The sequence below is a fragment of the Pseudorca crassidens genome, chromosome 6, assembly GCF_039906515.1.
Source record: "Pseudorca crassidens isolate mPseCra1 chromosome 6, mPseCra1.hap1, whole genome shotgun sequence".
Classification (NCBI taxonomy): Eukaryota; Metazoa; Chordata; class Mammalia; order Artiodactyla; family Delphinidae; genus Pseudorca; species Pseudorca crassidens.
In genome coordinates, this window is record NC_090301.1 from 18,545,591 (window position 1) to 18,570,976 (window position 25,386).

The following is a 25,386-nucleotide window of genomic DNA, read 5'->3' on the forward strand; positions in this document are numbered from 1 at the left end:
AAGGAGGAAGGAGTGATCAACAGTGTCAAATGATGGTGGTAGGTTAAGTAAGATGAGATCTGAGAATTGACCCTGGATTTAGATATGCAGAAGCCACTGGTGATCTTGATGAAAGCAGTTTTGGTAGAATAGTTGGGAATAGAATCCTGAATAGAGTGGATAAGAGGGAATGGGAGGAAAAGAACTGGATACAACCAGTATAGATAACACTTTCAAAGAGTCTTGCTACAAAGAAAAGCAAAGAAATGGGGTGATAGCTGGAGGGGACTGTGGGATCAAACAGTATTTTTATAAGATGGGAGAAACTGCATCATGTTTGTATGTGAATGGGAATAATTCAGTAGAGAACAGGAGAAAATGGTGATGTAGGAAATAGGGGAGAATTGTGGGGAAGATGTTCTTGAGTAGGTAGTAGGGGATGAAATCTAGTGCTCAAGTAGAGGAATTGGCCTTATACAGGAACACAGATAATTCATCTAATGTTAATAGGCAAAAAAGCAGGTATAGATCCCAGGATATGAGTTAAGAGCAGTACAGATTATTAATCCAGAAACAAGGAAAAAGGAATGGGGGTGGAGAGTGGGAGATTATCCCTTTAAAAGAGATGACTGACCTTTCCTGAGAGCAGAGTTTCATGGAGGAAAACGGTCAAACAGGAGATCTGCCTCATGATAAGATGATGTTGATGAATGTTTAAAACAGGTGTATAGTGCTTTGGAGTTTTCCAAGCACTTTTATTTTCCTGATTGTACTTAATCTTACTACAGACCCATAAAGTATATATTATTCTCACTTTACAAATAAAGAAAACTAAGGTTCAGGATCAATAAAAAGAAGCTGAGGGCTTCCCTGGTGGTGCAGTGGTTGAGAGACCGCCTGCCGATGCAGGGGACACGGGTTCGTGCCCCGGTCCGGGAAGATCCCACATGCCGCGGAGCGGCTGGGCCCGTGAGCCATGGCCGCTGAGCCTGTGCGTCCGGAGCCTGTGCTCCGCAATGGGAGAGGCCACAGCAGTGAGAGGCTCGCGTACCACAAAAAAAAAAAAAAAAAAAAAGCTGAATAATAATATTGATGATGATTATAATAATAGCACTTATTGAAAGCTCCCTATGTGTCAGGTACTATTCTAACCATTTTGTATTGTGTGTTTTAATTATCGCAACAATTTTAGGAGGTATAAACCCTCATTTTTCAGATGAGAGAACTAAGGCTCAGATAGGTTCAGCTAAGGTTACACAATTAGTAAGTGGCAGAGGACTTAAACCCAGTCCCACTGGAAGCAGTCTCACTCCCAAATCTATACCTGAGCGTGGGAAAAGGACAGCTCAAATCACCCACCACATCTCTAGACCCCCTCCACTGTTCCTCTGCCCTGCCAAATTCAATACACTGCTGGGTGGAGGGTGCAGTTTTGATCTACACTGGTCCCTGTTACTGGGCCCTCAGACTTTCCCAAGCCAATCTCAATCTCACCCTATTCTGTTCCCTGGCAGGACTGTCCTGGCACGATGACCTCACCCAGTATGTGATCTCCCAGGAAATGGAGCGCATCCCCAGGCTTCACCCTGCAGAGCCCCATCCAAGGGACAGGTAGGCATCATTTCTCATCAACTCTGTCATAGCAAGGCTGGTGGATCTGTGATCATCCTGATGGACAGAGGGAAATGGGTACAAAGATCAGCAGGCTGGGGCTTGGGTAAAAGAGGTTCTGGAGTAGTCAGTCATCTGACGCGCTCACATGCCCAACGCGAGCTGAGCTCATCCCTGGGGATCCAGCAGAAGGGGGCCATTAAAAACTGTTTTAGGGCTTCCCTGGTGGTGCAGTGGTTGAGAGTCCGCCTGCCGATGCAGGGGACACGGCTTCGTGCCCCGGTCTGCGAGGATCCCACATGCCGCGGAGCGGCTGGGCCCATGAGCCATGGCCTCTGGGCCTGCACATCCGGAGCCCATGCTCCGCAGCGGAAGAGGCCACAGCGGTGAGAGACCCGCGTACCACAAAACAAAAAAAAAAAACTGTTTTGTTTTGTGGTTTTTTTGCCTAACAAAGTCTTTTTTTAATTTTTATTGAAGCATAATTGATTTACGGTGTTAAAAACTGTTCTGAAACATTTGGACTTTTGGTATTTTGTTTTTGGTCTGGTTTGTCTTTTAATGAATTCATTTACTCAGCAAAAAATACAGGGTTATACTATGTGCCAATCACTGTGCTACTCTTTACGGATACAAAGTAGGAGAACAAGACAAATTACTTTTTCTCTAGTACTGACATAGGAAAGATATGTTAGCAAAGTTTCACCCACATCAGACTCAGATATGAATCAGATAATGGTAGTACTTGAACTGATTTCTGGGATGCATCAGGAGGTAGAGAGAGTGGAGAAGCTATAATAATTAGTACTACATGGTATTGGCACAGACACATATATAAGTACTTATAAGTACGTGTAAAATTATGTTCCTTTTTACAGTTTCTTAAAAATATACGTGTATCTATGCTTTTTCAAATTCTTTTCCCATTTAGATTGTTTCATAATATTGAGCGGAGTTCCCTGTGCTATACAGTAGGTCCTTGTTGGTTATCTGTTTTAAATATAGCCGTGTGTACAGGACATTTGGTATCTTAAAAGAAGCATCAAAGTAGTCATCATGGAACAAATTAGAATTTTGTCGGACTGAAGTTGTTTAATGTTCAGTTTTGTTACTATGTGGAATTGTATATGGTAGGAGGTACCATCATCTTTTTGTGGTTAGGGGCTCTGAAGGCATCATTCAGACCCTGTAAAGCAGAGGAAAGTAAATGACGGCTTGGGGCTCAGATGATGACACCAGGTGAAGAAGGCAGAGTGGGGCAGGGGGAACAGAGTGAGAGCGCACAGTACTGAGTGTTTGAATGCGTACCTGGGGACATGCCCACAGGGACAGTGTGGCAAGCTGCAGACACAGTTCATCTAGAGCGGTTCCCAGCTGCCTTCCCCTTCTCCTGTTCTCCCCTCTCCATCCCTAGCCTCACGCTTCCAGCTCTGCGGCTGTGTTTCAGGGATCCAGGCATGCTTACCAGGGAGGCAATGACCTCTGCCCCAGGCTTGGCCCTCTGGCCCTTCCCCATGCTACTGTCTCCTCGCCTGAGGCTGCCTCATCTCTTAAGAGAGCAGGCTCATTCTATGCTAAGCCTGGACCCACCATCTCTGCCTCGTAGGCTCTATACACCCTCCCCCACACGACCAACACACACACACACACACACACACACACACACGCATAAACACACACACACACTTTGCTTTCCTCCCCAGATCTGGCTTGGCGCCCAGGAGACCGGGTCCCGCTGGGGAGCTGCTTTTACAGGGCATCCCCACTGGCTCCGCCCTTGCTCCCCAGCATCGGCTTCCTCGACCTCCAGTAGGTAGGGGTGGAGCTGGGGCAGGCTCCCCCCTTTCCCCTTTGCAGGCTGAGCTGCTGCCCCCTCTCCTGGAGCATCTGCTGCTGCCCCCGCAGCCTCCCCACCCTGCCCTGAGTTATGAACCTGCCCTGCTGCAGCCCTACTTGTTCCATCAGGTGAGCCCTGGACCTCCGCCCCACTGCAACCCCAGTCCCCCAGCCCTGATGTCTGCTCTCATCCGAATCTCTGGTTTCCCACAGTTTGGCTCCCGCGATGGCCCCCGGAGCTCAGAGAGCTCCCCAGGAATGGTCAGTGTTGGCCCCCTGCCCAGAGCTGAACCCCCAGCCCTCTTCAGCAGAACTGCCTCCAAGGGCACGTTCGGGGCTCACCCTGGCCGTTCCTATGGGGACCCTCCAGGGCCTCCGCCTGCTCAGCTTCTCCAGGAGTCAGGGCTGCTCTACCTGGCCCAGGAGCCACAAGTGCCCAGCAGGGCCAGGGCACCAAGGCTGCCAGAGCAAGGGGGCAGCAGCCAGGCAGATGACTCCTCAGAAGGCTATGAGGAGGAAGGACTAGAGGGTCGCAGGGAGAAGCCTCCTTCCCCAGAAGAGCAGCCAGGTAACAGAGTCCGCAGCATCCGCTCCCTGCCTGTGGGGCTGCTTTCTGGGAGGTGGGGCGGGGAGGGTCCTTCCTGACTACCCACGCATTTGTTAATTTGTCCTTAAAGTCACCTGCACACTCAGCTCATGTCTACCGACCACCTGCTCTATGCCAGGCACTAGGTAGGCAGTGGGGATACAGTGGGGGCAGTAGAGTTGACATGACTCTTCTTCAGCTGGGGGATCAAGGAGTCCCTGCTGGGCCTGAAGTTTGGTCTTGACACAGGAAGCTCTTTCCCCCAAAGTGTGGACAAGGGTGGGAAGGGGAGGGCATCAGTGTCCTGGTGTTTGAAAAGTTCTTAAATGTACCACCGGTCCCCCCCACCCCCAAATGCATCCCACAAGTTCATCTCGGCACCAGCCCTAAGCTCTGTGTCTGGCTCCCTGCAGATGTGACTCTGCAGAGGCTGGCAGCTGTGCTGGCGGGCTACGGGGTGGAGCTCCGTCAGCTGACTCCTGAGCAGCTCTCCACCCTCTCCACCCTGCTGCGGCTGCTGCCCAAGGCTGCAGGCCGAAACCTGGGTGAGTGTCCAGGCAGAGAGACTACCAGCCCCGTGGAGGCCCCATGCCCCACTTCTCAAGACCACAGCAAGCAACCTAGAGGGAAAGGGCCAAGGTCAGGGGAGGGAGTTCTTTTGAGACATGGAGTCATTGCCAGCCAAGGGCAGGGAGCAAGGGGTGGGGTGATGAGCCGAGGAGTTAGAGCAGGAAAGGACTGGAGGATGGAAGCAATGGGAAAAGAAGCCAACAGAGGGTGTGAGCCGGGACCAGGAGGCACGGAGAAAGCTGGGCGGAAGATAATGAGGACCTAAGGAGGGGCATGGCCACTAAAAAGGAGAAGCCAATGATTGATGGGCAGAGGGAGGACTGAGCAGAGAATAGCTTTGAGAGGTGTGGCCAATAACAGAGGGAGGAGTTGATAAAACAATGAATTAGGGCTTCCCTGGTGGCGCAGTGGTTGAGAGTCCGCCTGCCGATGCAGGGGACACGGGTTCGTGCCCCGGTCCGGGAAGATCCCACATGCCGCGGAGCGGCTGGGCCCGTGAGCCATGGCCGCTGAGCCTGCGCGTCTGGAGCCTGTGCTCCGCAACAGGAGAGGCCACAACAGTGAGAGGCCCGCGTACCGCAAAAAAAAAAACAATGAATTATAAGGCAGATGCACAGAGGCATAAGGCCATGCTTAGGACGACACCAGCGATAGGGTCTTGGTTACTGACGCGGGGAAAGAGGCCACAGCAAATGTAACAGGCTCAGGGCCTCTGGCCTTTTCTCCCACCTGCGTTGTGTGGACCTTGGCCTTGGCCCTTTGCCCAGAGTCTTGTTTTTCCTGTCTCTGCAGGAGGGGTTGTAAACCTTGGAGCTGACATCAAGAAAGTGAGTTTGTGACACCTGCCTGACCCATAAGTGCCCAACGGCAGCAAACCCCTTGACTGAAATCTAAATCAGGACCAGGACCCAGAATCTGTATCCTCCAAGCCCTCATTTTGGTGGAACTGAGGCCCAGAGGCTGCAAGTCATTGTTTAAGGTCTCACCTCAAGTTGAAGGCAGAGCTGGGACCAGAAGCTAGAATTCTTGATTCACTGCTTTTTTACACTACAGTCATCTCAGACCACACTCTGAGGGTCCCTAGGGGAAGCGGGGGGACGCGAGCAGGCGGGCTCCTGACTGCCCTGCGGCTTGAGGCACTCTATCCGTTTCACATGTTGGATTTCTAAGATTGTGTGGCTAAACAAAAGTCGAAAAACCACGGCCTGCCTGTTTGTCTTCTCCCCTAACCCCAACTTTCCTCACTCCGGAGCTTCTCCCCACTCCAGCCCCATCCTGTGGATTATTACTGATCATGAATAATCACTCATTCAGTCCTTTTTTCATTCATTCATTCATCCACTTGGCTCACTTTCCTGGATGCCCTCTCTGTGCCCAGTGCTGACCTGGGCCTGGGGATAGAAAGAGAAACATGTCCTAAGCACCCCTGTGGGAGCTCAGCGTCCACAGTGTGGACCCCCTCCCCCCGACCCCTCCACCGTTAGAGACCATACCTCTGTCCTCTCTTCTAAACAGACAATGGAGGAGCAGGTGCAGGGCGCAGACGCAGCGGAGCCTCCACCGCCCACGCCGTCCCTGCCCGGATCCCCCACTGCTGGTCCCACCTCCAGTAAAGCCCAGCAGGAGCTGAGCTCTGGATCCTCTGAGCCCCCCAAAGCTGCCGGCCCCCCTGCCACGCCCATCCTGCGAGAGGAGAAAAGTCCACCGGGCCAGAGCCAGCCCACGGCGGCAGGGCAGCCCTCGGCTAGGCCATCAGCAGAGGAATATGGCTACATTGTCACTGACCAGAAGTAAGGGCTCCAGCCTGGGGCAGCCTCCTGGTCCCTTGGGTGTTGGGCTGGCCCGCCTGGCAGGAAGCAGAGAGCAGAAGTTCAGATGTGGAGTAGACACGGGGCTGGGCTGCTCTGCACCCCTGGAGGTTGTTTCAAGGAAGTGGCCTAGAGGGTCCCCACTTTCCTTCCTCTGCCGGCTCCCCACCTCCAGGCCCCTGAGTCTGGCTGCAGGAGTGAAGCTTCTGGAGATCCTGGCTGAGCATGTGCACATGTCCTCGGGCAGCTTCATCAACATCAGGTGGGGCTGTATCTGGCTGGGGCAGCAGGGATCTAGCAGGTAGCTTGAAGCGGGAGGTGGCTGGATGGGCTCAGGGTAGGAGGGGAAGACAAACTGTGAGTAAGGGGCCAAGGTCGGGTCAAAGATGTTTCCAGCTGCACTGAAGGTACAGCCACACCCAGCCCTGCTGCTGGCCCCATGCAGTATCTTCCCAGCCTCAAACACCCCTGTATGGCATCTCTGATTGGTTTTAGCCCCATTCTCTAACAGGGAGAGGGCCAGAGAGGACCTCTCATTTTGAATCTGGCGTCTGTGGTGGGTGAGGCAGTAACATACCTCCTATTCGGCAGTGTCGTGGGACCAGCCCTTACCTTCCGCATCCGGCACAATGAACAGAACCTGTCTTTGGCTGACGTGACCAAGCAAGCTGGTAAGTACTCCTTGACCCCAGCCTGAGTTGTATATATCCAGGCCTGTGGCTGGTGCTCCCCTTGAAATATTCCCAGCCCACATGGACCCTGCCTGCCACCTGGCATAGCATGACATGGGGTGGAGACCACATGGGGCTGGACAGAATCTGACCTACATCCTCCCTGCAGGGATGGTGAAGTCTGAACTGGAAGCACAGACAGGGCTCCAGATCTTGCAGACAGGCGTGGGACAGGTATGAGATAACTGAAGGATCAATCAAAGCCCCAGAGGGCTCATGTTGCCCACAAGAGATGCAGGCAAACAACAGGAGAATAGGAGCTGAGATCTGTCTGGCTGGTCCCCCAGCTTTGCCAAAGCAGCCCTCCCCCGTGCAGTTTTCTTTCTGACCAGCAGATGGCCCCAGCAGCTCCTCCCTGCAGGTCCAGCCTTCTCTCCGAAGTCAGCTTACTTGGAAGAATCACCTGAGATGACCATAGCTGTCCATAGATGTTCTAGAGCAAAGTCTCAAATTCCAAGGGAAAACATGACACAGAAAGGACACTGAACTCAAAATATGCTTCTATTCTGCATCCAACACTGATGCCTCACATTCTACTCTTTGATCCCTTGGGTCTCTCTATACTTCTCTGTATCCATTTTTAAATGCAAAAACTCCTAGGGAGGGTCACCCACTAAGTCTCTGGCAGTGCAACGTGGTTGAGTTGCCTCAATGGGGATTGAGAAGGAAGATCTTCGGCCTCCCCAAGTCCTTCTGCCTGTACCGCCATGCCCCTGCCTCCCAGCTTTGCCCCATGAGATATCCTAGCAGGGAGTGAGCCATGGGACGGGGGTGGGGAGCAGCTCCTAAGTCTCCCCACACCACTGCCCCCCTTGATTCTAGCCTTGTTCCCACAGAGGGAGGAGGCAGCCACCGTCCTTCCCCGACCGGCCCACGGCACCTCTCCCATGCGCTCCATGCTGCTTACTCTGGTGGCCCTGGCGGGTGTGGCCGGGTTGCTCGTGGCTCTGGCAGTGGCCCTGTGTGCACGGCAGCGTGTGCGGCAGCGGGACAAGGAGCGCCTGGCCGCGCTGGGACCCGAGGGCGCCCACGGTGACACTACCTTTGAGTACCAGGTGTGCAGCCCCAGACGCTTGTTGATGAGAGGGAGTGGAAGGGGCTCGGGAGTCGCGGTCTTGCCTGGGATGAGGGTGGGGAGCTGGATGTCCAGGCAGGGGCTGGAGAAGCCGCAGTGGGAGTGCTGCGGGGCCATTTTGAATGGATGGGAACTGAGAGCAGATGGTTGCTGAAGTTCTCCCCAGTGCTGTGATTTGGGGGGGCTCTAGGCTTCTGCTCTGTGACATCCGAGGTTGTCATAGGCACCAGCCAAGCAGAACAGCCCCGAAAAGGATGAGAGCCATGGCAGAAGACCCTCCCCCAGAGGAAATGGGTTTCATTCAAAAGCAGTCAAGGACAAGCCTAGGGACTCTACTGAACTGAGCCCAGGACCCTGTGGGGAAGGATTCAGGAGACCTTGGACCCTGCCCCATCCTTCTTCCGCAGGACCTGTGCCGCCAGCACATGGCCACAAAGTCCCTGTTCAGCCGGGCAGAGGGTCCACCAGAGCCCTCTCGGGTGAGCAGCGTGTCCTCGCAGTTTAGTGATACGGCTCAGGCCAGCCCCAGCTCCCACAGCAGCACACCGTCCTGGTGCGAGGAGCCCGCCCAGGCCAACATGGACATCTCCACGGGACACATGATTCTGGTCAGGACAGGGCATCGGCCCAGAGTGGGTGAGGGGACCGGACAGTGGGAGGGGCAGGGCTGGCAGTGGGGGCCAGCGCCAGGCTGTGGTGTCCCTGCAGGCGTACATGGAGGACCACCTGCGGAACCGGGACCGCTTGGCCAAGGAGTGGAGGGCCCTGTGTGCCTACCAGGCGGAGCCCAACACCTGTGCCACCGCCCAGGGGGAGGGCAACATCAAAAAGAACCGCAACCCTGACTTCCTGCCCTGTGAGTGAGTCCTGCTGACCCGCCGGCCCCAGCCCTCTGTCTGCTGGGAGCTCTGGAGGGCTTGGGGGCGGGGCCGGGCTCCTGGCTCAAGCTGAGTGGCAGAGGTGCCAGGACCCCAGTGACTGGAGGGGCTTCTGGGGTGGGATGCGGGGTCTGTGCAGATGACCACGCACGCATCAAGCTGAAGGTGGAGAGCAGCCCTTCTCGGAGCGATTACATCAACGCCAGCCCCATTGTGAGTGGCCCCCACCCCCTCCCCGTTTTCATCCTGCCCCCATAGACTCCATTTCCCCACCCAAGGCCCCAGAATTGTGAGCCTGATATCCTAGCATGGAAATGGGGCTTCTCAGCCTCCCCCAGAACCTGGCCCGCTCCCTTTGACCGAGCCTCTCCATGGTGGCATTTCCCATTCTGGCTCACGATGTATCTTTCCCGTCCCCAGATTGAGCACGACCCTCGGATGCCAGCCTACATAGCCACACAGGGCCCACTGTCACATACCATCTCAGACTTCTGGCAGGTGGGCTTTTGGAGGGAGGGCTTTTCCAGGGAGTAGGCGCCCTTGTGGCCAGCCAGGGCCAGCCAGGTCCCAGGGAGGTTAGAATGGAGCTTACCTGGGTCTCTGTTCCTAGATGGTGTGGGAGAGTGGCTGCACCGTCATTGTCATGCTGACCCCGCTGGTGGAGGATGGTGTCAAGCAGTGTGACCGCTACTGGCCAGATGAGGGCTCCTCCCTCTACCATGTATATGAGGTCAGCTGGACCCCGCGGCCAGGAGACGATGGGGGTGGAGAAAATGGATGGTGGAACACTCATGCATGTGTGAACATATGTGTATATAAACATGTGCATACACATATTCACATACATGCATATACATGTGTGTATGTGTGTGTCCAGTCTAGGGCCAAAAAGCACTTGTAAGGACCTATGATGAAAGGTACAGATAGATATAAAGCTATAAAACCACTGAAACTAAGGTAAGAAGCTAAGAGTCAGGAGTACAGTTTTGAGACAGGGAAGATAAGTATACTCAAAGGCCAAGATTGAGACCTACTTTTATTGAGCCTAACTTAGATCTGAGTTTCCTGGAGGCCAAAGCAAAGAAAGAAATGCCACCAGTCACATATATTGCTTATTTAAAACAGAAACAAACTTTTTCATTAGGAGAAAAGTTAGGTAGGGGGGAACTGGGCAGCGGCAAAGCAAGGGAAGGAGCAACATTCCTGACAAATGGGAGGTGACACCCCCCCCAATAAAACAAGAGACATTAATTGCACACGTCCAGTTTCTCATGAGCACTGGATAGCAGTTTTGCATCATCAGGTAAGCACGCAACAGTCTTTTTAAGTTTTAAAAATTGGTCTTGCTTGTGGTTAAAGAAAAAAATCAAATGAAAATATAGAATTTTATCAAAGTTTACGGTGTGTGTAGCACAGACACTTTGCTAGTCTCTGTGCAGAACAGGAAGGAGAAACTTTGAATTCAAGAGGCTCACAATATTGGGAATTCCCTCGCGGTCCAGTGGTGCTTTCACTGCCCTGGGCCTGGGTTTGATCCCTGGGGGATCTAAGATCCCTCAAGCCACGGGGCTCAGCCAAAACAAACAAATGAAAACTCACAATAGTTGTGTCTAGATGAAAAAGCCACCAGTTGTCCTGAGCAGTCCATAAGTGACACAAACAGCTAGAGTTCTTGGGGACAGCTGGAACAGTTGGGGTGGGCGGTTGGGTGAGCTTCCTGGAGGATTTAGAATCTGGCCTGGGAGGCCGGGAGGATTTGGAGATGCCCTGCCGCGCTCAGGCCTGCACCCCCCTCCTCCGCAGGTGAACCTCGTGTCGGAGCACATCTGGTGCGAGGACTTCCTGGTGCGGAGCTTCTACCTGAAGAACGTGCAGACCCAGGAGACGCGCACGCTCACGCAGTTCCACTTCCTCAGCTGGCCGGCAGAGGGCACCCCGGCCTCCACCCGGCCCCTGCTGGACTTCCGCAGGTGAGCGCCCCAGCGCCTGGGTGGTGGGGCGGCCCGGGGGAGGCTCCGAGGAGCCGGGGAGAGAGCTGCACAGGAGCAAGGGCCCGGGAGCTAGGCTCCCTTACCTTCCGCCAATCCATCAGGTCCTCCTAGGGCCCCAGGTCAGGTGAGGCAGATCCTCTAGCCTGACCTGGAGCCTCGGCCTCAGGTCCACTGGTGCCCCCTGCTAGACACCCCAAACCAGGACTGACTCTGACCTCCTGGACCCCATTCCAGACACCACCCCCCAAACCAGAACTGACGCTCTGTCTCGCTGTGCCCATTCCTCCACTGCTGTAGTCCAGCCCCTGTCTGCTCTCTCTCTGCTGGCCAGCTGTCTCCTCCCTCTCTCTTGCACTCTTTTTCTCCCTGCCTCTCCATGTCCGGTGCTTTCTCCGTAACCCCATTCCCCCCAAGAAGGGCTCACTTTGTTTCTAGCTCTCTCCCTCTCCTCGGTCCCTGCTGCCTGTTTCCTCCTGTCCTGTGCTTCCAGGTGGCCAGCACTAGTCTGTGTGTCTGCTGTCCCCTCCCTGTCTCTCACTCCCTCCTGCCATCCCCCTTCTTTATCCCTCTGTGTCTCTTTGCCTCTATTTGTCTTTCCCTTTGTCTTTCCCTCTCTTTCCCTCCCTTCCTTCCCTCTTTTCTCTCCCCCCTCCCTCCCCCGCCCACCTCTTTCTCCATCACTGTGTCTCGAAGTCTGACTCACTCTTCCCCTCCATCCACGTTTCCCCCTCTCTCCACCTCTCCCTGTTCCTTCTCCCTGCTCTGTTTCCTCCACCTCCCTCCCATGTCTGCCTATTTACTCTGCCTCTCTTTGTCTCTGTCTCCCCCCACCATCTCTCATTCTCTACATGGCTCTATCTCTCCCTGACTCTATCTCCCCTCACTGTCCCCTCCCTCCTCCCTCTCTCTCTCTCTCTCTCTCTCTCTCTCTCTCACGGCTGCCAGTGTCATTTTTGTGATCTGCAGCTAGTATTCTCACTCCAGTTGCATAGTCACAAAAGTGATCATTGGCAGGTGTGGCCGCTGCATGGACAGGACATGAGGACGTGTGGGCCCAGGGACCACCCTGAAGGCTGCTGGGAGAGCCGGGGGCTGGGGAGACTCAGGCAAGGGGCAAATACTATCAAAGGGAGTGCGGGAGGATCTCTGGATTCTTGGGGACTCAGTGGAACCAGGTAGGGGCTGGGACAGGAGGCTAACAGGGTGACCTGCCCTGTTCTGATGCTGAAACCGTGACCAGGCCAGGCCTCCAGCATCCCCTGCCTGTCCCCTCCCTAGACAGGTGGCTGAGAAGTCTGCTGCCAAGGCTGGGGCCTCACCCACACTGTGGCGGCTTCCTGCTTCTCTGCCCCTTGCCAGGCTGGCCTGAGGTCTCTAGGCGCTAGGCAGAGAGCAGAGGGGCAGAGCCCGTGGGGGCGGGGGGCAGTTGAGGGAGGAACCTGGGGATAGTTTCTGAGCCTCAGGACAATGGTTTCTAACTGGGGTCCCCGGGGCCTGAGGCACAGGCTTCTCAAAAGCAACGCTAGGGGCATCAGAGCTATTTTTTTTGTTTTCCACATTTTAAAAATCTTTATAGAACTAGTGCATGGACCTGTTTTAAGGCTGCACAGGTTAGCCAAAAGGTTATATTTCTTTGCTTTAGGCTGGGATTATGTAAACTCGTTGGCATTAGACACCCAGAACAAATTAATTGCTGCTTAATAAATATAGTTTGGTGAAGGTCCACCAGAGGCAAGGCAAAATAATTCTTTAAGTCCTAGAAAGTGACTCTGAGCAAGTTCCTTGACTTCTGTCTGTTTTCTTACCTGTGAAATGAGAATGATGACCCATACTTTAGGGGTTGTTACAAAAGTCAGTAGCATAAAGTCTGTAAAATCTGCTTTAAGTGCTTGGCACGTAGTAAGGGCTCTATTAATTCTAAGTACTGTTTCTTATCATTATTATTAAATGATTGGGAACCACTGTGGCAACTTCTGTTCAACCCCAGCCCTGATATACCAGCCAATATGCTAGAAAACCATGTGGACTCCTGGAAAACCTTTCAAAGTCACCTGGCCCCTGCAAGCCTTGAGGAACCAGATGGAGGACCACTAAGTTCCAAGCTTCCCCTGAAGTATTCTAATAACCCCTCAGAAGGTCCTCCCTTGCCCTGGCCCATTGGAGGTATCAGAAATCTGCAAGTGACTCTCAAAGCAGGAATGTCATAAGGGACAAGGGCAGGTTAGACTGGGCCACTGAGAGAGGAAGAAACCCCCTGCTCATTGCTGAGCTGCTGTGATCAGGGCAGAAGAGTCGGAGGTCCAGGTGGACCAAGTCTGAATATGACCCAACCACGGAGCACCAGTGTGGAGGCAAGACTTATCCAGGGAGACAGGCGCAGCATCATATTCAGAGCGGAGGTGTTGTCCTCCCCTCGCCAGAGGAACTCTGTGCCCAGGGCTACTACCCGACCTCACTGCTGGTGAGGACCACAGGAAGCCTGGGTGGCGAGCGGAATACCTTGGGCAGTTGTAGGGGCAGAGCAAGGATGTGGCAAGATTGACACCCTTGAAGTCACCAGAAAGCCCATCCTCCCTGAACTTCTGGCAGAGGTGGCTGTTAATATTATCATGTCTTATTATTAATCATACTATCATTTAATGAGCACCTACTGTGTGCCAGGTATTGCACTTAGTTCTTTACATGGATTATTTCACATAATCATAGTAAGAACCCTAAGAAGGAGGTTACTACTCTTATCATCCCCACTTTACAGGTAATAAAACTGAGGCTCAAAGAGGTTAAATCCGTTGTTCCAGGTACACAGCTTGGGAACATAGCTCATAAGTGATGAGGCAAGCCCAGTGCCACCTACACTATCTCTGGTTCTTTGCCTCCAGCCCTGACTCCTGTCTCCAGCCCTCTTCCCTCCTCTGCCATTGGCATGTGGGGAGAAAAGGAAGAAAGAGAGGCCCTCAGGTGTGTGTTTCGGTTCCCCTTTCCCTCTGCTGGTGCCCCCTGACCTCACGCCCATTTCTTATTGCAGGAAGGTGAACAAGTGCTACCGGGGCCGCTCCTGCCCCATCATTGTGCACTGCAGGTGCGTTCAGGGGGGCTGGGGTGGGGATGGAAGGGGACAGGACAGCCAGGCCAGAGGGCCCTGAGGTGGGGCATTCCTGGTTCCCACCCCCTCTCTGGTCCTGCTCCCTCAGCCCACCTCCCAAGCACACCGCCTGCCTGTCCCCTGGATGCCAGCAAACCACAGCCCATGGGCCAAATTCAGCATACCATCTGTTTTCTTAATGGCCCGTGAGCTAAGAATGATGTTCCTATTTTTAAACAGTTGAAGGAAAAAAAAAAACGTTTGACAGAGACTATACGTGGCCCACAAAGTTGAAAATATTTACCATCTTATCATTTACATAAGAAGTTTGCTGAATGAAAGCCTGTCCAGAGGCTGGAGAAAGCTATTCCCTCTTGCTGCCTCTGCCTCAGGGCAGAGCCAGGGCTATCCTTTTCGGTTAGCTCACTGCCCAAGAGACACCCCATGGGTCACAGGCTCCCCACTCGAGGCCCAATTCCCAGGACCCAGGGGCTATGACCGTTCCCTCATCCTCCACTCACTCATCCCACCCCCAGCCCCAGCTAACCCTAACAGCTCCACCAGTCTCCCCCTCTCCTCCCGGTTCCTGCTGGGTCCCAGACTCAGCCTGTCACCATCTCCTCTTTCAGTGACGGTGCAGGAAGGACTGGCACCTACATCCTCATCGACATGGTACTGAACCGCATGGCAAAAGGTGACGACCCCCTCCTCCCCGGCCACAGCTCACCCACAGCCCAGCCTCTGATTAGCGTCTCCCCAGCCCCTGGGATCACAGGAGTTCGTGGAGGGCAGGTTGCCACACCCCCAGGCTTTCTCCAGTCCTGCAAGCCTCCCACCCCAGGATGCCCTAGGCTTTTGGGGTCCTACCCTCCTCTGGACACCCCCTGAGCAGCCCCGTGCTCCCCCTACCCAGGAGTGAAGGAGATTGACATCGCTGCCACCCTGGAGCATGTCCGTGACCAGCGGCCTGGTCTCGTCCGCTCCAAGGTAACCGTTCCTCCCTCCACCCACCTTAGCCACCACCCTTCCCCAACCAAAGTGGCAGCAGCCGGCCTCTCCTGCCTGCCTCCATACCCCTCCCCCGGGAGGGCTCCCTCCCCCCCACCCCACAAGTGACCTCCCCAAAGCACCCTCCACCCCCAGGGCAGGAGCAGAGGCCAGGACCCCCCATGACCCTCCTCCCCCTGCCCTTCCCCAGGACCAGTTTGAATTTGCCCTGACAGCTGTGGCGGAGGAGGTGAATGCCATCCTTAAGGCCCTGCCCCAGTGAGACCCTTGGGGCCCCTCCGTGGGCAGCCCAGCCTCTGCTCCCTCTTTGCTATGTGAGCATCTGTGTACTCCTCACTTCCCCACCTGCCACCTTGGCCCCTCTTGGGCATGTCTAGCCCTTCCAAGAGGAGCATGTAAAGAAGGGGAAGTGGGAAGGGGCACACCGGGAGCCCTGGCATCAGTCCCGTGGGGGAGCTGGCAGCTGGCCAGGAGGAGAGGAAATCAACCATTCCACCCCAGAGCCTCCTCCTGCCTGAGTTCCCTGGCCCCCATTTCCCACCACTCTGGATGCTCCCAATATGTCTGTGTGGACGCCCTCCACCCTCCGGTGTGGCTAGAATGGGGCGGAGGGGCCACCATGTCCAGCTCTTCCTGTTCTCCCAGCCCCTGCTGCCCGCTGACCTGCCTCCACGACCCACACTCTGGCCCTTGCCCTTCCTACGCCCTCCCCCGGCCCTCCCGCCGCCACATGCCACTCAACTCTCTCCCCCTGGCACAAGAGAACATTTCTAGAAAAATCTACTTTTGTATCAATGTGAATAAAGTTAGTGTGTCGTGTGTGCAGCTGCAACCCGGACTCCTACGCGTTTCTGTCTGCTCTGCTTCCAGACTCCAGCCCCGGCCTCAGCCTGGAGCCGGGCCCTGCTGCCTTTCTCAGGAGATGCAGAGAGGGTGATGGGAGGGCCAGGCTGCCAAGTCACGCTCTCCAAGGCTTGAATGGTAGCTAATAACAATTAGGCAGTGGTTTTTTTATGCTGTGCTCCCTATGTGGCTGGCAGTCTCCAAGGTGCTTTACACCCATTAACTTGTTTAATCTTCAGGACACGCTACCAATTATTAGCCCCATCTTACAGACGAAGAGACTGCGGCACAGAACTTGCCCGAGGTACCACAGCTAGTTAAGTGGTGGAGTTAGGATTCGAACGCAGGCACGCTTGACCTCTTTGCCGCCGGTCCTCTCAGTTCTTGGGCGGCTGCTTCATGTCCTTCGGCCTCAGGAATAATGTACGTCGAGCAGGATTGAGGTTAGGACTAAACGAGGTGATGCAGGCAAAGTGCTCGCCACACCTTAAGCAAAAGTAGCTAAACTCTGATAGGACTCGCAGACCAGGCCTATGAGATGTGACAACAGCCATTCACCTGGGGGCAAGGGGCACTTTCTCCCCCCTCCCCCATAGCGTTCCACCCTGTATGGCCCCAGGGGAGCCCTCATCTGCATGTCATGAGATGTCCTTGTCAAAGATGGTAGACGTAGAAATGAGGCAAGAGAGCCTTGGGCATGGAGGTACTCAGGAGTTAGGGCCACCTAACCTTGCCAGGGTTCAGACCCGTCACATGAAAAATGGGCGAGTACCACCCGTGCTGCGCAGGGAGCGAAGGGACCAGTGAGTGGACCACGGGCCCTTCACCCTTCACCTGTGCTCTGCTGAGGTTCAGCACCACTGGTGTTTCATCTCAAAGGCCGGAAGTGGGCAGAACAGCCAATTTACCAGCAGATTCTCTCTCTCTCAAGATAGAGGCTTGAAAGTCCTCTTTCAGGGCAGGCTGCTTCCTTGCTTTGAGAAAAATACAATATAGACCCTTTGGCCACTGAAGATGAAGCCAAGTGCTCATCCCGGAATGGAAGAGAGCATTGGTGGGGAGCCACACCTCCCTGCTTGACAATAGAAAGGTGCTTGTCAAAGGTGCCTGGGAGGGCATCTCTGCAGGTATCTGGAGAGAGAAGCGGGAGAGGTACCTGGCTTTCTCCTCCCTGGGGCCCTGATGAGTTTGGGGCCTGGACCCTGGGTGGGGTGGACGTGTGCCACTCCACATGGAGAGAGGCAGGCCTCTGACACTGCCCACTGGCCTTAAGCTAAGGAGACCTGTGGAGGGGCCTCAGTCTCTGGGCCTTGGGAGGTTTTTACAGGTTTTTCACCACGTGTTCCCGGCTTTCTGTTGGCCCCATGCTTTCAGTCAAGTCATTACTCAGTCTGGTCCTAGCTGTGCCGCAGAGTATTGGGTGGTGGGACCCTGCGTAAGGGGAACAGCAGCTACCTGGGGAGAGCCAGCTGTGGGGCCCCAAGAAGTGAGGGCAGAAGAATGCGCATTTCATGGACTTCTACAGCATACTTAGAGAGGGCCACCTGGTCAAAGAGGGGACTTCTGCTGTCAGCTGGGAAAGCTTGCAACCTCTGGATGCCTGGGCAATAAAGGGAGGTGTGTCACCCACTGGTCCCCCAGGGTTCCCCACCCCGAGAAGGGAAGCACAGGGAACACGGCACACCACCAAACTCTCGAAACTCAGCTTTATTGAGTTCCAGTGGCTCCCTCTTGGTCTGAGCTCAGCCCCGCTGGCTTTGATAGGTCTCTGAGACTCAACGGTCCAGGGTCTGGCAACACCCCGGCTCCACCACTCCCCTCCCCAGCCACCAGGCTCCCCAGGGAGGGAGGAGGAGAGGCAGCTTCTGTGGTGTTGGAGAGAAAGAATGGGCAGCGGGGTCAGAGGCCGAAGAAGCCATACAAGCAGCAACATGCCCAGAGCACCCATCACACACCAATTCCAGCCGTACACCCGCCCCCCACCACCACCACCACTGAGAGGGCTAGCTTCCAAGCTCCCACGCCTGTCAGCCTTCTGAGACCACGCCCTGCTTAGCCGATCAGCCGTGGCTCATTCTCAGACCCCGGGACTGCCCGCAGGAAAAGAGCCTCTCCGAGATGCCACAGGGCCTTGATGGGTACACTCTAACCCTGGCGCTAGCAAGAGGTGTCAGGGGAAACAAAGCTCAGACCATTACCCCATCATCCACATTCTTGCCACCCCTGCCAGGGACAAATCAAAGGACACGATCGCCCCATCTCACAGTGAGTTAACAAGCCGACCAGGGCTGGAACTACATGTCCCAAGATGCACAGCTCTGTAACTGTGCACCACTTCTCCCAAGCATGATCTAACAGAAAGGAGGCATTGTGCGTTGCATTCTGGGACTTGTAGTCCCCAAGAGACAGCACCAAACACCCAGGGAAGCGTTTACAGGCTAAGACTACTTCCCACCCAGCCCCCACCCACCACCCAGGCCCGGCTCTACGCTCAGCATGGGCGAGGGAGAGGAATGGAGGGTCCCCTCCCAGTGCACAGGGTTGGGCGCTGTCCTGTTGGAACTGTGCTGCCATTCTGGGTCCCGGACATCCAGCTCAGAACACATCTGGGGAGAGAGCAGGGGCGGGGTGACAGGAGAGAGGGTCAGCAGCAAGCCGTGGAGGACGGAGCTGAGCATGCAGCCCTGGGCTAGCCCTGTGGCCTCTCCCTGAGCCCTGATGCATGGTGCAGGAGGATGGGATATGGTCCCCTCCTAAGCCTCCCTCCTGGGGCAACCTGGCCTTAACCCCCCTCTCCAGGATTAGCCGGCCTCACCTCTGGCTAGTCCCAAGGCCTGGGGCAGGCTGAGGCAGCAAGAGGAAGGGAGGAGGAGTAGGCTCCGGTTCCGAATCTGGACGGCCGAGAGGCTCCCGCCCCACCCAGCTAGCCTCCCCGGAAGACCTTATGGCCCTACTGGCCACAGAATCTTCCTCGCCACAAAGAGGCCTTCTGGGGGAAGCAAGAAGGGAGTCCCAGCCAGACGGCAGTGAAAGCAAGCGTTGCGGCCCACGGGGAATTGCAGAGAGAAGAGTGCGAGGGAGAAGCAGCACCAGGAGGGAAGCAACAGAGACGTCAGAGCTCAACACTGCGCAGAAACCAGGGTGGGGTTGTCTGCAGCCGGATAAGGAGAGCCGTGTCTGCCGACTCTGGCTCAGAGAACCTCAGGCCAAGTCCTCCTTCCTTAACATCATCGGCAACACAGGTGGCAGAAGACCTGGGCACAAAAGGCCTGACCCAAGCCACTAATGCCCCTTTAAACTCCCTGTCTAATAAGAATAAGTGAATCCTGGCTCCTCAGGCCCTCCCACTGCCCTGACACCCCCCACCCTGGGCTTTGCCAGGGACCTATCAGCCGTGGGCTGAGCACAGCAAATCCTGACTCCACGCTGGAGGGTGGAGGGGGGTGGACCTGGGAGGGAGCATGGAGGTGGAGAGGGGCTCCTGCAACTCAGGCCACGCCCCTCTCTGCTCTCCTGACAGTGAACAGGACCCCTGGCCCCCTGAATCGGGTGGGTTGGGCCTAGTGATCAGAGGATGAGGCAGCGAGAGGCCTTCTCCTCCGGAGATGGGCTGGGTTTGGCTGTGTCACCCCTTGCACCCTCATGGGTCTCCCCCATGCCTGGGTTGTGGTTCTGGGCCTTGGGCTGCCCCTGCCGTCGACGCTGTGCCCCCCGCCCACCTGCTGGTTTCTTCCCAGCTGCCTCCATCTCTGACAGGCTGTAGGCCATGGCAAGCTGCAGGTCCTCGTCATCCTCAGAGAGGTCACTGTCAGGGGGTCGCGACACAGGGGTCTGCCGGACCTGTGTGGCCCCTGATCTGGAGGTGACAGACTGTTGCTGCTCGCGACGGCTCAGCTCCAAGCCCAGTGCCAGGTCATCCGGGATACCTGTGGGAGTAACAGCCACCATGAGCCAGGCTCTGATCCAGGCTGCAGGAATCCGGCCTCACGCAGCAGCCACTCTGACCACTTACAGCCCCTCCTCTGGAACTGGTGTGTGCATTTTGGCACCTAGCGTAGTGGTTATGAGCATGGCCAGGCATTCGGCTCCAGCAGGTATGAGCTGTCTCCTTTGGCAAGTTACTCAACCTCCCTAAGCCTCCCTTTCCTCATCTATAAGATGGGAATGACGTGAGTGCCTGCATCGTCAAATTGTTCCAATGATTAAATAAGAGAGCCCATGAAGAGCCTTTAGCACACAGAGCTCCCAGAGTCGGCGGGCATAAAAGGGTAGTCATGGTGACCATCCTGTACTGCGTGGCAGCGTCGTGGGAAGAAGAGTTCAGCTCCAGGAGCCCTGTGTCCTGAGTTTCATTCCTGGCTTTACCCTTTGCTAAGTAGGTCAAAGCCTTGGGCCTGGGGCTACTTGGGAGTTAGGGCCATTTAGCTGTGCTGAGGCTCAGTCTCCTCAAACGAAAAGTAGGGCGAATGCAAACTGCCCTGCTTTCCCCCGGGTGTTTTAAGAATACAAGGGATGTGGTATGTGCGCAAGTGCTTTAAAAATAGTCAAGTGCTCTGCAAACTCCAGGCACCCCACACATGATGACGGCGATTAGCTGGCCCTCTGAGGCTCCACAATTCTCTGTCCCAGCCCCCTTCCCCGGGATCACCATCTCCGACTCTGCCAGTCTGGCTTCCCTGCCCCAGGGGAGTTCAGAGAGGAGCCGTTAGGGGAAGGGGCTTTGGGGCCTGGGGCTTCCTGATCGGGATTGGGTGGCAGAGCCGCTCCTCACCATTGATTGTGACAGACTTCAGCTGCCCGTCCTCCTCTACTTCCACCCGCTCCTGCCCGTTCTCCATGATCCTGGGGGAGACAGCACAGTTCATTCGGTGGGCGTGCCCGAGTCCTGCGGGCGCCTGTCCAGGCTCCGGGACGTCGCAGTGGACAGGGCAGTCTGCGCTCTGCCCTCAGGGAGCTGCTCTCCAGTCGTCTGCGGCTCCGCTCCACCCCCACCCACCCCACACCCCGTATGGTCCCAGAAGGAGCCCTCACCTGCGCGTCGTGATGCGGCGTCCTTGGACAAAGGTGGTAGATGTAGAGACAGAGCGAAAAGCACCAGCCCCAGGACTGAAGGAGAAAGATGAGGAGGAGAAATCTGGCATTGGGACAAAGGAGGAGGAGGAGAAGGAGAAGAGGATGTTAGACAGAGGCTGTACCAGGCAGGCTGCACGCACAATGGACCAGGAACCTCTGTGGGGTCTCCCCGCAGAGCTGCCCAGAGGCAGGGTTCCAGAGACACAGAGAGAAGGCGTGGGAAGGTGACAAGCTGAGGCGAGGGGCTCCAGGACTCCAAACGCTTGCAAGCATGGGAAGGGACGGCACTTACCAGAGTGTCCAGGGAAGGAGGAAGAGAAGGTGAAGAAAGGGCCCGAGTGTCGGGCACTCCGGTTCTGAAGCTCTGAGAACGGGCCCAGGTCATCTGCAACAAGTAAGCAGATGAACCATCATCTGGTGAAAAGATCCCCCCACCCCTAGAATGTGTGAACCCTGCTCTGAAGTCTCGAAATATAAGCTGCTAAGCAACTGGGTACATTTCTGATTTTTTTTCTTTTTTGCTTGGACTGATTTATAAATTAAATTCCTTTTTAGTATTATTATATGAAAAAGTTCCCTGGTCAATTCTGGCCACTATGAAGAATAAAGGAAGGGGGGTGGGGAATAGCTCCTTCAGTTTTATGCAGATAAGCCTGGTGTGATGTCAGGCAGACACAGCTACAAGCCCCGGCTCCGCCATCTGCTGTGTGACTGTAAGCAAGTTATCTGAATGTGCCTCAGTTTTCTCATCTGTAAATGTGGATAAAATTATCTACCTCACAGGGTTCATTTAACCATTCAAAAAAGTGGTATCTGTTGTTGTTTGTAATGGCATTATTACTGTCCCATGATGCTCTGAGTCTTGCTTTCATGGCTGTCACTGTGGAGGTTTAACAATGAATTATTGTTATCATTTAATAAGGCGAGTCTGTGAAGTGTCACTATAGGGTCACGTGGGTTCTGGAATGTGTAAGGTTCTGTCCCAGAGCTCACTGGATCCACCCACACAAAATCTTCTGTCCGTGGAATTCTGCTTCCCTCTCAGCCTCCTGCCTAAGGGCCTCCCAGCTGATGGAGAGCAGGCCTGGAGGGAGAAGTCGAGCTTATCAGAGGCCGCCCGAGTCCACTCACCAAAGAGCTCTGCAAAAGGGTCACCACTCCCGAAGAACTCCCGGAAGACCTCCTCCGGGCTGCGGAAGGTGAAGGTGAAGCCAGGGCCGCCACTGCCAGCTTCTGCCCGACACGGGCCAGTACCTGAAGGAGAGGCAGGATGAGGAGGGGGCTTAGGGCGTGCACCCTGCCCTGAGCCAGGGGCCCCCTTAAGGCACAGAGACTCCAGGGAGACTCCAGGAGCCTCGAGAGCAGAGTGAGAGCAAGCCTCCACTGCAGGAATCTGCCCTCCCCCTTCCTCCCTGACCCACTTCCATCCCTGGGCGCCCCTGCTCCACCTACCTGCCCCAGTCAGCCCTTCCCGGCCATAGTGGTCGTAGATCTCACGCTTATGCTCTGGAAAGAGAGAACAGATCATTTCTCCCTCCCTCTGGGATGACGGCCTCCCCTTCCAGGCTAGGCCCCTCAGAGGACTGGCCAGAGACTGACAATTGGGGGGCAGCAGGTTGCAGAGGGGACCTGCGCTACAGGTTTTAGCAGCAGCTCAGCCCTTCACATAGGGGCCCCTTCTCATCTGTAAAATGGACACAATAACAGCACCGACCTCAGAGTTGCAAGGATTAAATAAGATAATCCACCTTGCACAGTGCCTGATACATAGTGCTTCATAAATGTTAGCTAATCATTGCTATGTTATTATTAATCAGGGCCTAGCCTAAATGTCACAGAGAGACCTTTCTTGACTACCTAAAACTGCTGCCTATTATTCCCTATTCCCTATCACATCACCCTGCTACGTTCCTTTGGAATAATCTCATCTATGCATTCACTTGCTTAATGTTGGCCTTCCCTGAACAGACTGTGATAAACCCATCAGGACTTGTAGGGCCTGCTCGTCCTCCATCGTTCCTCAGTACCCAACAAGGGCTGGGCACCATAAGCACTCAGTGAATATTTTTTGAATTAATGAATGAAAGGCCTGGACTCATATGCCTCGAGCAAGTTAATTCACCTCTCTCAGCCTCAGTTTCCTTGCCTGAAAAATGGGGGTGATAAATCCTGTCTCACAGGATGGCTGTGAGGACTCATGGAGATTACAACTACCAATGCCTGGCACGGAGGAGGCTCGGCACACCTTGGTTACCTGCCCTGCTTCCTTCCCCTTGTCAGGATCCATGCTGCAACTAGCAGACCCTGAGGAGCAGACACTGAGACAGGGGATCAGGGGAAGAATAAAAGGGTGCTTGACACACAGTAGGTGCTCCTCTGAATTGAAACAAATGAACAAAAAAATCCCAGAGTCCCTGTGGGAGGGGGGCACTTGAATGCCAGGTTGGAAAAGGCATGGAGGAGACTGGGGTGGTGGCAGCATGGCTTTGGGAAAGAGTGTGAGGGGGCATGAAGTGGCAGTGACAGGTGCTGCCCTGCCCTGACCCCTGACCCTGGCCCTTACTGTCCGACAGCACTTCATACGCCTCGGCCACCTCCTTGAACTTCTTCTCAGCAAACTCTTTATTATCTGGGTTCTTGTCTGGGTGCCACTGTAAAGCCTTCTTCCGATATCTGCAGGAAGTGGGTTCAGAGGGGAGGGTCAGGAGACAAACGCAGGCACTTCTCACTAGGGAACAGAACGACCCACTTCCTGTTAGCCCACCATAGCCCTTCCACCACTCAGATCCCGGTCCATGCCAGCTGCCAGGGCTGCCCCTGCAGCAATGTTTTAACGGAGTCCCCATCTCACCCCTCTGCAGCCAGTGCTGGGACTATACACTTGTATTAGACATAAGGATGAGAAAGCCCCAGGCCTAACGCCTCCCTGGGGCTCGCTGGGGCTGGGGTTGCCAAGGACGTGGGTACATGTGGCCATGGGGGGGGAGGGGCACAGTGCTTGAGCATCTTTGCACTGCATCCCGAGACAGCCCACACCTAGAGGCGGGGGGTTGGCGTAGGAATAAAGGGAAAGGGAGGGGATGGCGGGGCTGTACTGGAAAAGAGCTCACACTGCACCTTCCAGCGGAGCTTCACGCTGTAGACTCTCTCCTACTCATCCAGGGGTCTCCTTCCTTCCTACAGGGGTCCCTCTCTGAGGGAGGCCCGCAATCCTCTCTAAGGACCTGGCTCTCTCAGCCCAGCCTCTGAAGGGCCCCAGGGTGGTGGAGCGGGGGGAGGGGGGTGAGTGGCTTTCTGCTGCACAGCGGAGGCACTTACGCCTTTTTGATGTCATCAGCGGACGCACTTCGCGGCACGTCTAGGATCTCGTAGTAGGATGCCATGGCAACTCGTCAGTCGTCAGGCGGGCCTCCTTGGGGCTACGGTAGAGAAGGTACAGTCAGGCGGAAAGAACCGAGAGCCCCTCCCCGGGGCTGGAGACCCCGGGGGCGGCGAGAGGCGCTCCCAGGGGGCCGCGGAGCCCGCTGGCTCTCCTCGCGGCGCCCGCTGGCTCTCCTCGCGGCCGGTGACTCGGCTCCCTCGGGCAGCCTTATCGGCCCTTGCAGGCCGGTGCCACGGGCTATCTCAGGGCCCAGGGCCGGGGCGCCCTATCGCGGCCCCCAAACGCCAGCAGTCCGGCCCAGGGCCCCCCAGCCTGACCGGGGCCCCCCGCCCGCACCTCCTCCGCCGGGAGTCCCTGGCCTCTTGGAGCGCCCCGCCCCTGCCCCCCGCCGGGAACCGTCTGGCACCGGCTGCCCGGCTCGCGGCTGCTGCGTAGGACGCGCCAGGCCCAGCTGTGCGCGCAAGCTTGCGTCAGCGGCACGGAAACTACTAGAGACCCAGAGGAGGCCGGCTCGGCCTGTCACCTTGGGGGGTGGAGGGGGGTGTGTGCTGCTGCAGGGGCTGCCGGGAGATGGAGGCGGAGCCAGCTATTTTGGGCTTGCACCAGGACAACGTCATCCCCAGATGGGACCTGGGAGACAGCGGCAGCCTCCATCGAAGAGTGACGCACTTGCCAACAAACAAGCCACCCAGCCCCTGGCCCCTCTGTGGCTTTCCTAGAGACAGGCTCGATGACCGAGGATTACTCATCCAGAGGAGATCACCACTTCAAGGGCTCACAGACTCCTCCTCTCTGGGCCTAAATCCTCCCCCTCCTTGAGATCCCTGCTCTAAGCCCCAGCCCTCAGAGGAGGCTGTCCGCCTTCCCTGAGTAGGTCACACCTGCCTCTCATAGCATCTCTTGGCAACCTTCCTCACACTGGTCAGGGCATTT

The 25,386-nt window shown here is 55.6% G+C and overlaps 2 protein-coding genes across 8 annotated transcripts in view; one reads left to right on the plus strand and one right to left on the minus strand.

The window, feature by feature from the left end:
* Nucleotides 1–15,987, plus strand: part of PTPRN (protein tyrosine phosphatase receptor type N) — a 19,951-nt gene extending 3,964 nt beyond the window's left edge. For 4 of the 5 annotated variants that reach the window (XM_067740492.1, XM_067740490.1, XM_067740488.1 and 1 more), the window contains 20 exons: nucleotides 1,494–1,590; nucleotides 3,294–3,555; nucleotides 3,640–3,994; nucleotides 4,426–4,557; nucleotides 5,375–5,409; nucleotides 6,098–6,372; nucleotides 6,566–6,652; nucleotides 6,982–7,061; nucleotides 7,231–7,295; nucleotides 7,958–8,176; nucleotides 8,604–8,804; nucleotides 8,905–9,052; nucleotides 9,214–9,287; nucleotides 9,495–9,572; nucleotides 9,685–9,804; nucleotides 10,878–11,044; nucleotides 14,091–14,144; nucleotides 14,777–14,841; nucleotides 15,061–15,134; nucleotides 15,346–15,987. In XM_067740492.1, the coding sequence (XP_067596593.1) occupies nucleotides 1,494–1,590; nucleotides 3,294–3,555; nucleotides 3,640–3,994; nucleotides 4,426–4,557; nucleotides 5,375–5,409; nucleotides 6,098–6,372; nucleotides 6,566–6,652; nucleotides 6,982–7,061; nucleotides 7,231–7,295; nucleotides 7,958–8,176; nucleotides 8,604–8,804; nucleotides 8,905–9,052; nucleotides 9,214–9,287; nucleotides 9,495–9,572; nucleotides 9,685–9,804; nucleotides 10,878–11,044; nucleotides 14,091–14,144; nucleotides 14,777–14,841; nucleotides 15,061–15,134; nucleotides 15,346–15,417 (2,660 nt within the window). In that variant the 3' untranslated portion in view covers nucleotides 15,418–15,987. The remainder of the gene's footprint in view (nucleotides 1–1,493; nucleotides 1,591–3,293; nucleotides 3,556–3,639; nucleotides 3,995–4,425; nucleotides 4,558–5,374; nucleotides 5,410–6,097; nucleotides 6,373–6,565; nucleotides 6,653–6,981; nucleotides 7,062–7,230; nucleotides 7,296–7,957; nucleotides 8,177–8,603; nucleotides 8,805–8,904; nucleotides 9,053–9,213; nucleotides 9,288–9,494; nucleotides 9,573–9,684; nucleotides 9,805–10,877; nucleotides 11,045–14,090; nucleotides 14,145–14,776; nucleotides 14,842–15,060; nucleotides 15,135–15,345) is intronic. The other variant, XM_067740489.1, reaches the window with a different exon arrangement.
* Nucleotides 15,988–17,690: 1,703 nt separating this feature from the next.
* Nucleotides 17,691–24,948, minus strand: DNAJB2 (DnaJ heat shock protein family (Hsp40) member B2). Of its 3 annotated transcripts, XM_067740500.1 has the most exons (10): nucleotides 24,790–24,946; nucleotides 24,390–24,490; nucleotides 23,635–23,744; nucleotides 22,524–22,577; nucleotides 22,203–22,325; nucleotides 21,364–21,456; nucleotides 21,030–21,132; nucleotides 20,770–20,840; nucleotides 19,718–19,924; nucleotides 17,691–18,604 (listed from the first exon to the last, which is right to left on the minus strand). In XM_067740500.1, exons 2-10 carry the CDS (start codon nucleotides 24,452–24,454, stop codon nucleotides 18,594–18,596), a joined length of 837 nt encoding a protein of 278 aa, XP_067596601.1. In that variant the 5' UTR covers nucleotides 24,455–24,490; nucleotides 24,790–24,946; the 3' UTR covers nucleotides 17,691–18,593. The 3 variants fall into 3 exon arrangements, with proteins under 3 accessions (XP_067596601.1, XP_067596600.1, XP_067596599.1); XM_067740499.1 differs by having other exon boundaries at nucleotides 17,691–19,924; nucleotides 21,364–21,435; nucleotides 24,790–24,948; XM_067740498.1 differs by having other exon boundaries at nucleotides 17,691–19,924; nucleotides 24,790–24,947.
* Between the last annotated feature and the right edge of the window lie 438 nt (nucleotides 24,949–25,386).